Source organism: Epinephelus fuscoguttatus, linkage group LG8, assembly GCF_011397635.1.
Source record: "Epinephelus fuscoguttatus linkage group LG8, E.fuscoguttatus.final_Chr_v1".
Taxonomy (NCBI): Eukaryota; Metazoa; Chordata; class Actinopteri; order Perciformes; family Serranidae; genus Epinephelus; species Epinephelus fuscoguttatus.
The window spans coordinates 40,193,523-40,206,666 of record NC_064759.1 but is presented as its reverse complement, the minus strand read 5'-3'; the positions used below and the strand labels follow the sequence as shown (position 1 = coordinate 40,206,666).

Sequence of the window (13,144 nt, the reverse complement as noted above, 5' to 3'; positions counted from 1 at the left end):
CACTTCATCATTTTATCTTGTTAAAAATTTGTATGAATTTTTTTGGCATAATAGCATATGCATTTTTGAGTTATGTCCAAAAACATGTTTTGTGAGGTCAAAGTAACCTTGACCTTAACCACCAAATTCTAATCAGCCCATCCTTGATTCCAAGTGAACATTTGTGCCAAATTTAAAGAGATTCCCTCATGGTCTTTTTGAGCTGTTCTTTTCAAGAAAATGAGACAGACGCAAGGTAACAGTGACCTTGACCTTTGACCATAAAATTCTAATCAATTCATTGTTGAATCCAAGTGGAAGTTTGCATCAAATTTGAAGAGATTCTCTCAAGGTGTTCTTGAGATACCGCGTTCACAAAAATGACATAGTTACAAGGTCACAGTGACCTCGACCTTTGACCACCAAAATCTGTTCAGATCATTGGTAAGTCCACATTTGGACTCGAGTGGACCACTTAGAAGAAATTCCCTCAAAACATTCTTGAATTACCATGTTCACAAGAATGGGACCAACAAAAAAACAACCCGAAAACATAATGCCTCTGGTCACAGCTATCACCAGCGCAGATCCAAAAAAGGTTAAAAGAAATATTAAGTACACCAAAATTAAGAACGTTAGACATTAATAACTCATTAAGCACATTTACTATAGCAACATATCCTCAACCTGAACTTCTAACATTACAGTGTTTATTTTTTTTCTTTTTAGGGTCATTGCTTCTTATCAGTATGTCATGAAATTCTAGTTGCCTGTAGGGATTTATCATCACAGATACATTTCATAATACTGTAGCTTGACTTTTGCTCTGTTGCCAGAGCTGTAGAGAGACAGTGTTAGAAAGCAGATTGGCTGCCTGCCATCCATATATCTGACTGGCTGGCTGGCGTTCGGACCGAGCTGCTGCCCAGTCCATTAACCAGGCTTTTAAGATGTCTGTAGACATGCAGCAGCCCTCAACACAATACACACCAGACACTGCACAATACTCTGTGCAACATCCTGTAACGCATTTTGAATTCAATTCTGTTCACAAACTGCACCGTATCGCCTCATCACACAAATCAACGCAGCAGACACATCAAAGGTTAAACACACCACAGCAGAGTCCAGCAGTGGCCTGCTGCTCTGGGCCTCAGTGACAGTGACAGACAGTTTACATTACTGCCAGATGGAGCTTCATGTTGCCAGCTGCTCACATTAAATCTCTTCTCTTTTTTCCCTCTTCCCTCCTCCTCCACTCTCCTCTGTGTAACAGGTGGGTTTGTTTAACTTCCGTCCATCTGTTCGTCCTGTACCGCTGGAAGTTCACATCCATGGTTTCCCAGGACAACACTACTGCCCCCGCATGGCCAGCATGAACAAGCCTACCTTCCAAGGTACAGCTCCATATTCCCATTTATACATATTGACACATGCTTTATGCACATTTTTACTTGTGCAAATTTGATTTGTTGGTGGCTGTTGATGCAGCTGGCTGTAGGTTAAGTTACTGTTGCATTATTTGAACTTTTTTAAAAGGGAAATTGAATCGTTATAACATGTAGGATTTTTGATATTTCAGAAACATAAAATCCTATCTTATCTCAGGATAGGAATTTGGCTATTACATAACAGTAACAACTTAAGGATTTCTTATGGTAGGGTGGCGTAGACCCAGTCCTAAATTCATAATAACTGCCAAAACTGTCAGCAGCACTGTTGTTAGGTCTGCACAGTGACAATGAAGATGGAGAACTAATGAACACCGAAATATATTGTGTTCTTGGTATTTTTGTGCCTTTGTACCGGCAATACTTTAGCTGTAACACAGTCCATTTGGACTTGAAGATGAACTGATTAGATTTGGGAAGTCAAAGGTCAAGGTCACTGTGACCTTGTGTCCATCTTATTCTTATGGACGCGAATTTGTGCTGGAATTTGTTCTTTACGTGACAACGCCTGAACGCAACACAGGCTCTGCTCCATTAGTGCCGTGCTCGGTTATAATTGTCTCAGAATCCGGTCGGCTTCGGTCAGGAAAATGCGGCCCGAGCCGTGCTCTAGTGTGCTCACCTGTGGGTGTGTGTGTGTGTGTGTGTGTGTGCGTGTGTGTGTGCGTGCGTGCGTGCATCGGAGCGAAACTCCACCGTGCACAATACAGAGAGCAGAGGAGAATTGTAAACAGCAGTGCACCGCTGCTAGTTGCATATAGGGGAAACACTGCTCTTTTTGGTATGAGTTCTTCTGGGTCAACGTGTACAGTTGCTTCGCTTTCAGGACTCTCTCTGGCAGCCATTCTCGCCTCTAAACTTTTCTCTATGATCTCACTCTAGCCGGCTCAAGCGCACCTGTGGTGTGCAGCGGTGAAATGGGTCCCTGCTGAAACACTTTCCTGCCGTGCACGTTCCGGACGTTGTTTGGGTTATTCACCGGTATTGCGGTATATGAAAAATTCATTCATTAAAGATAAACAGATTAGATTCGAGTGGTCATGGTCACAGTGACCTCACAAAATATTTTTTGTCCATAATTTAAGAACTCATACATTAATTATGACAACATTTTGCAAAAATGTCTAATAGGATAAAATGAAGTTTTAGTTCTGCAAAAACACTTTTCTGACCAATACTCAATGTCATAACTCAAACTCCAACATTCAGTCAGATCTAGAATAAGTGACTCTAATCTTGGATGCCATCTTGAAACTGAGCTGAATATATTGATGGTCTTTGGAAGATGTGTGTGAAGCATCTATGTTTTCAAATTTGTAGCTGCTTTGCAGCAACATCCATATTTGAAGCATTGTCTACTGTCATGGCTACGTGTCAGTCTGGACAGACATAGATGAAAACTATAACTGCAACTTGACTGGTTCATAGAGGCATACAACCGTGAGGCTGTAGTTCTAGTTTGGTTATGACTTATTCATCACAAAGCAAAGCACAAGTCTAACTTCTTATTTTGGTCTCACTGAAATATGATTGAACGGCTACCATAACATTTATTTTAGGATTTGATCAGTGTCCTCCATTAGCACAATTAGTGCCTCCAACTCCTTGTAGCTAAAATGAAACACCTGTCTTTTTTTTGTCCATGAGAGCAAGCTAGCTGGCCAGCAACAAGTCTGAGTATACTCTAAACACAGATACAGGTATGACAGGACGAGTGCCAACTGAAGAATCAAATTTATTGTTAAAATTAGGATTTCTTAAAACAAGGTGCGATAGAGTAGGACACGACCATGAGTCTAGGAAGTGCTTCTGTGTTAGAAAGATAGAATTTTCTAACTTAGAAACTTAAAATAGAACAAGGTAGGTTATTTTTTTATAATGAGGCCCCAGGAATCCAAATTTATTTATTGTTAAACCCCACTTTCCACATGTTCAGGTTTTCTTAATTTGAGTCAATACTGCATTGGATTCAAACACAAGCACTTTTCAGCTTTTGTTGACTAAATCAAGGAATAAATGGGTTTGGAGGTAAGTACCACAGAGGAAAGTAGGGAAGTCAGAAAGTTTTGGGAGTCAGACTGACAGATTGTCGGTGCGAGTCTTTTCACAGGATTTGTTGACAAAAAGAAAAACATATATCCAATAACACCAGCCTTATCCTTTAAAGCTGTAGTTAGTAACTTTTCTTTAAAAAAAAACAAAAAAAAAAAAACTTCTGTCATATTGGTTGAAACTGTCACTCTATCCACATAGACGAACATGAGACAGATAGTCTTGGGAAAAATAATGTTCCTCTGCCTCCTCATAATGCTTCTGATGGTAACTGCAAGAATCCATCGACGGTTAACGAAAACAACCAATCAATCAGGGCTGAGGAGTCAATCACTGCTTGTGAACTGCAATCCAACTGTCAAACTAGAAAGTGCTGATCAAATATGAATCAAGACTCTGTCAGTGCATTGACAGTTTCTCATCTCAGATGTTGTCAGAAACATATTTTAATGTACTGTTCAGCTGTAAGATGAGAAAGTTTGTGAATCGATTGCAGTGTTTGAAACAGTTGAACCAAAACAAAGCACTGTCCGCCAGCCAGAGCAACCGAGGAACATGATTTTTTTTACAGATTGCCTCATCTACTACTGTGTGGAGTAGTGACAGTTTCAGCAAATATGACGAAGTTATCAGCATAAAAGTTGCTAACTGTAGCTTTAAATGTCCCACAAGAAGAGGCAATTTGTAACACTTAGAACCCAAAATAATCCCAAAACCATTACTGGAGCAGTAACAAGTAATCAACATTTTCTCTACAGCGATACGCAGCCACTCCCCAGCCAAGCCAGTGCTAATTTTTGTCTCATCACGACGGCAAACGCGACTGACCGCCCTGGACCTTATCGCCTACCTGGCCACAGAGGACAACCCCAAACAGTGGCTGCATCAGGATGAGAGAGAGGTACGCTAACACTGTGTGTACACAGGAGGCAGAGTGCGAGCAGGATGTTAGCAGAGCAGCAGATTCGGTCGACTGTCTGACACTATACAGGATGCGTTCAGGCACAGTATTGAAAATAAGTCACCCAGAGCCGTGCATCACTGTAGTTCCTCCAAAAACACAAAGACAGTAGATTTAAAGTGTGATAAACCAATAAGCATCAAGTGGGTCAGTACTGAGAGCTAGACTTTGCCCTTTCACATGTAGTTAATTTACTGTAATCAGGTATTAAGCTCTGTGCTAAACAACATCAGACTCAGGCACTCTGCTTTAGCCATGAGTGTAGAGAACTGACACATTTAGTGCAGATATTAGCAGATGCCTGTCGTCGTTATGCACTTCCTTCACTTCTAATGTGTATCTCGATGGATGCCCTTTTCTTTTGCTTTCCCTCCCCCTCCGGCTGAATTGTGCTGATGCTCCAGTTCTCTGTTTAAGTGCCGGTTTAAGTGTAATTACAGATGGAATTCAACCCAACTTGTGCCGGAAAAGCCTGTGTCATCCTCCATTATATTGTCTTTGCATACCTTAGGATCAGTTCAAGATGGGAGCAAATGACTCCTCTGGGTTAGCATTTGAAAAGTATGCTAATATTATTACAACACTCAGATATTCAGGCCTGTAATTACCTCGACGTGCATGTCTAACAGTGTTACAGAGAGGGGGGAGGGGACTATTAACTGGTTTTACTGTCACTTGGTTTTTGTAAAGTTGTGCATTTACTGAAACTTGAGCAGGATTTGTAGTCTCATCTTTATCAGACACAGCCATCAGTGAACGAGTACCATTTCAACCACCTAGTCTTTTATTGTATCATATAGTCTACATTTAGTATTTATTGTTGTCTACCATTGCTGTGTTATTTTACCCAGTTAGCAAGAGTGCCTCACCTCCGATCCACACATACTCAGTCAAAAGACTGGAGGAGCGACAGAATGCCAGTCATTGTAGAATGACCTTTAATACCTGTAGTTGGGTTCATTTGGTCGCACAAGAGGGAAGAGGACCAACCGACAGGTAACTCCTTGATTGGACAGTTTAAGCGTTTGTCATCTTGCATCATCAGGACCCACGTGGGGAAATTAAATTCTGGTGTCACTTTTTAGGTGTTACAAAGAGCTCACAGAGAAATAACTTATTGTAAGCAGTGGTAGGATATTATTAGACTAAAAGTCAATGGCATGTTATGATTAACGTAGAGACAGGATGAAAAGAAGACGTCTTGTACAGTAATGACTCAGGGCTAAATACTGTGGGATCACTGTCACACACTTTTTAATGGACTTAATGAACAAAGTGCACAGAGTCAGATACAATGATGGCAGTTTTAACAGAAATACCCTCACTGATGTGCATACACTGTATGTGTTACTATGGTTAAATGTCTGCATTTGCATAAATAGATTTTGAGATATACGCAGCCTTTATCAGGATCAATTATAAGATTGCAGATAGATTTCACAATCAGCAAATGGATTATTATTGTTTAGCTGTTGCTAAAATCACATCTCTGCTATCATAAAATCCTGTGAACATTTTCTTTCACACCACAAAGGTGTGAAAGAGTCCATACTGAAGTGGGCTGAGACCCACCATTTCAAGCGGTCTAGGTTTGGTTGTTTGGTCCACACCAGGGTTCGATTGACAGCTTTCACACCAGCCCAAAGAAATTGTACTAACCTCGCAAATGGACCTGACTTTATTTTAACTGAACTAAAGAGGTTAGTTGTGAAGGCACCCTCAGACTCAAAAGGCGCCCAGCAGTGTGACGCCAGAGAGTTAAGCAAGTTTCATTTTATACAGTTCAACTTTTCATGTCCTCTGATGTGATGGAAACAAATAATGCACATTTTGATTTACATAGGAATGAGTATGCAAAAAAGTATTTACCTGCACCAAATGGCACTTGAGCCAAGAAGACATACTTATATGTTATGGGACTGTCATGTTAGTCTGGCCATCTTGTATGTCATTGTTATATTAAACAGGTATTCCAAGATAAATATGCTGCAGAGCACAGAGTTGTATGCAAACTAAAATCTAATGGTGAATGAACTACTTTGTTGGTGTGTGACCCAGACATTAACTAATCCATTGGACTCTACGGACTCCTGACAGGCCACTTTCTAGTATATATACATGTCTAAAAGTGTGTTGGTTGGTTAATCTGTCTCTGCGTCAAACATTTTGGTCAGTGGCGGGACAATCTGATTATATTGTTTCCATTTTTTATTATGATGGTGACCTGGTGACCATTCCTCTAACTTCACCATGTAGACAGGTTTGTCACTGGTACTAAAGAAATATCAAATCTAACGATCACTTTGACATGAACATTTTCATGCTCACGAAAGGATGAACCCATTCCATTTTGTACAATCCAAGGAATGTTGTGCCATCTACGAGCCAAAATGTCAATTTGGCTCGCAGAATTATAGACTTTCTTTGTGAGAATTTTCAAATTGCACATAAAACAAAAAAAACCTGACTGGAAACACCAAAAATGAAAAAAATAAAAAAGTCTCAGAAATTGCAGTTATTACACTTTGAGGAGGCGGAAAAGTGTATTAATGAAAGGTAAATGTGACCAAGTGCAATGGTTACAAATTTGGCGAATAAATCATGATGTGGAGTCAGGGTGTACCATCATTGCACTGGAATATTATCCCTATCCCTATTTCTATTGTCCAGTCTGCTTTCCATTATTAATCATACGTGCATTGTTTCTCCATTTGAGGTTTGACTGGTGCTCTTTTTCTGCAGTGGTATGATGGTCCCTTAGTGGAGATTAGCTTCACCTCCTGTGTATCTTGATGACCCAGCTGCCAGTATTTGCATAACAGCAGTGGATGGAAAAGCACATAAATCTGAATTTTCTTTTGCCAATTTTCTGATGATTCGGTCAAGAATTTGCACTGTGTTTGGACGAAAAATCAAGTCCTGGCACTAAGCACGCGCTGCACGCTCCAGCTGTGTTGGCAGCCCAAGCCATATATATTCAGATGGATTTTGATTATTTATGTAAGTCATCAAATCACTGTGAAAGAGATCAGAACTTTATTGTTTGCCGCTGTCATCATCCTTGAAGTTGCAGTGAAGACTCTGACATCCACTTGCGTCACAACGATTTTTAAAACTACAGTGGCATGCAAAAGTTTAGGGAGGTGCTTCCTCAGTTTATAATGTAATTAAGAAAAGGAAGTTACAGGAACTTTGGAGGTCAAGTTGAGGTCTAGAAGACCAAGAACCTTTTCAGAGAGAGCTGCTTGTAAAATTGTTATAAAGGCAAATCAAAACTCCCGTTTGACTGCAAAAGACCTGCAGGAAGATTTAGCAGATTCTGGATTGGTGATGCACTGTTCTACTGTGCAGTGACACCTGTACAAATATGACCTAAATGGAGAAGTCATTAGAAGAAAACCTTTCCTGTGTCCTCACCACAAAATTCAGTGTCAGAAGTTTGCAACAAGCCTGATGTCTTTTGGAAACAAGTCCTGTGGACTGATGAAGTTAAGATAGAAGTTTTTGGACGCAATGAGCAAAGGTGTGTATGGAGATAAAAAGGGTGCAGATTTTTTGATGAAAAGAACACTTGTCCATCTGTTAAACACAGGGGTGGATTGATCATGTTTTGGGCTTGTGTTGCAGCCAGTGGTACAGGGAACATTTCACAGGTAGAGGGAAGAATGGATTCAGTAAAATTCGAGCAAATTCTGGAAGTAAAGATCACAGCATCTGTAACAAGGCTGAAGATGAAGAGAGGATGGCTTCTACAGCAGGACAATGATCCTAAGAACACCTCGAAATCCACAATGGACTAACTCAAGAGGCGCAAGCTGAAGGTTTTGTCATAGTCCTCACCGTCCCCTATCCTAACCATCATTAAAAATCTGTGGATAGACCTCAGTAGAGCAGTAAATGCAAGACACCCCAAGAATCTCACAGAGCTAGAACCCTTTCCAGGAAGAATGGGAGAAAATCCCCAAACAAGAATAAGAAGACTCTTAGCTGGATGCAAAAAGTGTTAAGAAGCTGTGATACTTGCCAAAGGGGGCGCTACTAAGCAGTGACCATGCAGGAAGCCCAGACATTTGCTTCAGGTCCTTTTCCTTTGTTATTTTGAAATTGGAAGGTAATGAAATTAAAAAGTACTGTAGCTTAAAATATTGAGGGCATGTGTCATCTCTAACTTCATACCCTTTTCACTTCATACCTTACTTAACTATTCACAGTAAACAAAATATTGACCACTAGTGCCCAAACATTGGCATGCAACTGCATATATTTATCATTATTGTGATAGTTATCATTATTGGTGTGGACACATAGAACTTGTAATTTATATTAACTGTGGTTCAAGCAGTCTAAATTCAGTAAAAGTTAGTTTAAAGGGATAGTGCACCCACAAATGAAAATTCAGCCATTATCTACTCACCCATATGCCGTTGGAGGTTCAGGTGAAGCTTTAGAGTCCTCACAACACTTGCGGAGATCCAAGGGGAGAGGAGGTAGCGACAAAACTCCACCTAACAGAGGCTTACGGCGCCCCAGATTCAAACGTCCAAGAACACATAATTGAAACCACAAAATATCTCCATACTGCTCGTCCGTAGTGATCCAAGTGTCCTGAAGCCCCAACATAATAAGTTGTTAAGAAAAAAGTCATTTGAACTCTGTTTTTAGCCTCATTGTAGCCTGTAGCTCTAACTGCCTCTCTGTGCACTGCGTTCACATGTGCTTTTTGTGGTTTCAATTATGTGTTTTGTACGGTTGAATCTGGGGCGCTGTAAGCCTCCATTAGGTTGAGCTGTGTTGCTAACGTTACCCCCTCTCCCCTTGGATCTCCACAAGTGTTGTGAGGACTCTAAAACGTCACCTGAGCCTCCATGGGTGAGTAGATAATGGGTGAATTTTATTTTTTGGGTGCACTATCCCTTTAAGTTAAGTGGATGACCAAGAAGATGTGCTACATGGAGATCTGGAATGTTTAATCAGTATTTTTGAGACATTGGAATAATGTAATTTCCATAAATAAACAAAACGGCTAAGCATTACAAAGCATTCAGTTGTGTGCCACTAGGTTATAAATCTTATGTATTACTGTGTGATACAAAGGCTCATTGTTTTATAGCTCCATATAGGTGGAGGGAGTGATCGTCCAGAGGAAATTATTCCTAATCTTTGCTATAATTTGGCAGAAACAGCAAAAAGCTTCTGGAAAAATCACTTCCTGACAATCATTTCAATCATCACCTTCTCTGTTTACCATAAGTATACATGGAGTAGCATTATTCATTCAACTATGGTATATTCAAGTTTTAGAATGATACATAAGAAACCGTTACATCTTGAATTTGCTTTCCTGAACCCTGTAGATATACTGTCTCAGTGCAAATATGTGCTGTCTTATAACACAGGCCCAGTTTCTATATGTGTGTGCACAGCGTCCCCGGCCTCTGTGTGTGTTCCGCTGACATATGCTGCCGCCTGCTGCTTCTCTGCGCTGGCCCGTGTAGCAGCTCAGCTCCCTGCTGTTTGACTGACAGGCTACTGGCGATAGCTGCTTAACTCTCACCGGGGGTCACCCACTGCCCCAAATCCCCTCTCCGACCTGACAGCTCTTTCTTCCTCTGCTGCCGCCCCAAACCCCCGGCTCTCTTCTCTCAGGGCTGCATTTTCACTATCCTCTTCCATTCTCTTACTTATTACCTCGTATTGTATTTTTCAGTGGATTAGTTGGAATGTTTGAAAGATGTAGATGTGTTATATGTTTAAATAATTGATTCTAATGAGACATGTCCAATTTTTGAAGGGAGGGTATTTTTTTTGTTTGTTTGTTTAATGTGGATTCTCATCTGAACGTCTGTTAGAAAAAACAATCAACAAAAAAATGAAGATTAAAAACACAGATTTTCTGTGATTTTGTGTGTATGATAGAGTAATGCAGTATTAATTGCATTTTCTTCATTTTACTGGTACGTAGGTTATCTCACTGAAAATTTGTCTTTAATGTTTTTTTCGTTCTTTATCTTTAAATTATATTTATTTATTTATGTATATTTTTATATAAATAACACAAATAATGAGGACAGAAGCCAACTGTTGTGTTCATCTCTGTTTACTCCTGCAGTTCTGCTCTGCTGGCTCTGGCTCTGTTTACTCTGGCAAAGCACAGGTTATACTTTGTTTTCTTCCTTTCAACCCAGAAACTGTCTGTGTTGGCTGGAAGACATTAGATCTGCACAATACAAGACAAGATGCCTCAATCCTACTGGAAGCAGAGGAGAGCTATGCAAATGAGCCACATGTCTGCATCTGAATGACTGTGACTGTGGGCGGGGGGTTGTTCCTGGCTTTTTGTGATTCTTTATATTCTACATCTACTGTATGTCTACAGTTCCCAGTTGTTCAAAAGTAATCTGATTGAATTTCAGCTGCGGGATCAAATCCCAACAATGGGTTGTTTAAAATAATAAAATTACTCTGAAATCAGATTACATCATGTAATCCAGATTTGGGTCCCGTTTATATGACAGTGATTTCAACTGAAAACAGTAAACTTTAGTTGCGATTTGGCTGATCATTTTCACGACAGGGGTATTTTGGGTGCCTGAAAATGCAACGTTTTGAGAACAGGTTACAGAGTGCAATTTTTGGAAACAGCACCGTCTCCGTTTTCATTTAAACTTGCAATATGCAGTTCCTCTGAAAATGGAGACTTTTTGCACATGTGGATTACGCTTCCAGTCACTAGACATGCGTGAGAAAGTCGACTATACCAACAACAATGGCGGACTCCCGAGCTCTTCTTGTGCTGCTCACCCTATTGAACTTATCAATGCTTCCCCATCATAGTGTAGATTTAAGCGTTCCAAACATTACAATTAACTTTCATTAACTGAAAACACACTGATACTGCAAAAACTACGGCTATGCTCATATGCTACGCCTGTATATCTGCAGTTACACCATGTTAAATTAAAACAAGCTTGCAACCACTGTCTTTTGTGAAGATGAATTAGTACAAGTTAACTTTAGCTCGTCCGCACTGTAGACAGTCAGGGTGCCATTATATAACCAACACTGCTGATGTTGTAGTGACTTGTCAATGGATGGCACCCACCTGTCACTCAAGGTGACCAGACCCTTAATTGTACATAACTTTAAGACTTGATAACTTTTTAACAGGTGAGTTATGTAAAGATTTACCACTGTTCAGTTGTCATGAACAGGGATATTGGCTATAGAGACCAAAACTGTTTTGTACCAGGCTGTAAACATGTTTATTGCTGCTGTAAGGTTGGTCATTTTAACATGGGGGTCTGTGGGATTTGACTTGCTCTTGGAGCCAGCCTCAAGTGGCCATTTAAGGAACTGCAGTTTAGCAGTTGGCTAAACTTTTCAGCCCTGGAGGTTGCTGTGTGGGCCAGTCTTGATGGATTTTATATATACTTATAGTGTCATGGTTTGTCAGGTCAGCCCTCAGCTGTGTCATTGTATATGACACCTCTTGGTCAGTGTGTAAATGGATTTGCATCTGTCCTCAGTCTATCATTGTCTGTGCTCTGGCTTGTCTACAGATAGAGGATATCATTGCCACAGTGAGGGATTCCAACCTGAAGCTGACGCTGGCCTTTGGGATCGGCATGCATCACGCAGGCTTGCATGAGAGAGACAGAAAGACTGTGGAGGAGCTGTTTGTCAACTGTAAGATCCAGGTATGACTCCACACTGTACACCACACCTATACTGACTACTGGACTTACCTCTTGACAACGATGATAACGCTGTTATAAATGTTGTGCTTCTTGATTGATGATATTATATTAGAAATAATCAGTGCTGTACTGGTTGTCATCTTAAAGCTCATTTTAAACACACTGTCCTTGGTCTAAAAAAAAACGTGAAATCTGTTGTATCTGCTTAAAATATTTGCATTTCCTTCGGGGGGGGGGGTGATGCTTTATACAGACAGTAACATTCACACTATGCTGTACTATAATGTACAGTACAGGCCAAAAGTTTGGACACACCTTCTCATTCAATGCGTTTTCTTTATTTTCATGACTATTTACATTGTAGATTCTCACTGAAGGCATCAAAACTATGAATGAACACATGTGGAGTTATGTACTTAACAAAAAAACGTGAAATAACTGAAAACATGTTTTATATTCTAGTTTCTTCAAAATAGCCACCCTTTGCTCTGATTACTGCTTTGCACACTCTTGGCATTCTCTCCATGAGCTTCAAGAGTTAGTCACCTGAAATGGTTTCCACTTCACAGGTGTGCCTTATCAGGGTTAATTAGTGGAATTTCTTACTTTATCAATGGGGTTGGGACCATCAGTTGTGTTGTGCAGAAGTCAGGTTAATACACAGCCGACAGCCCTATTGGACAACTGTTAAAACTCATATTATGGCAAGAACCAATCAGCTAACTAAAGAAAAACGAGTGGCCATCATTACTTTAAGAAATGAAGGTCAGTCAGTCCGGAAAATTGCAAAAACTTTAAATGTGTCCCCAAGTGGAGTGGCAAAAACCATCAAGCGCTACAACGAAACTGGCACACATGAGGACCGACCCAGGAAAGGAAGACCAAGAGTCACCTCTGCTTCTGAGGATAAGTTCATCCGAGTCACCAGCCTCAGAAATCGCAAGTTAACAGCAGCTCAGATCAGAGACCAGATGAATGCCACACAGAGTTCTAGCAGCAGACCC

The 13,144-nt window shown here is 40.4% G+C and overlaps 1 protein-coding gene across 1 annotated transcript in view; it reads left to right on the top strand.

Moving 5' to 3' along the window:
* The window catches only part of ascc3 (activating signal cointegrator 1 complex subunit 3), a 252,888-nt gene that overhangs the window by 192,944 nt on the left and 46,800 nt on the right, over nucleotides 1-13,144 (top strand). Inside the window, exons 29-31 of the mRNA XM_049583116.1 lie at nucleotides 1,256-1,376; nucleotides 4,241-4,383; nucleotides 12,003-12,140. Of these exons, the coding sequence (XP_049439073.1) occupies nucleotides 1,256-1,376; nucleotides 4,241-4,383; nucleotides 12,003-12,140 (402 nt within the window). The remainder of the gene's footprint in view (nucleotides 1-1,255; nucleotides 1,377-4,240; nucleotides 4,384-12,002; nucleotides 12,141-13,144) is intronic.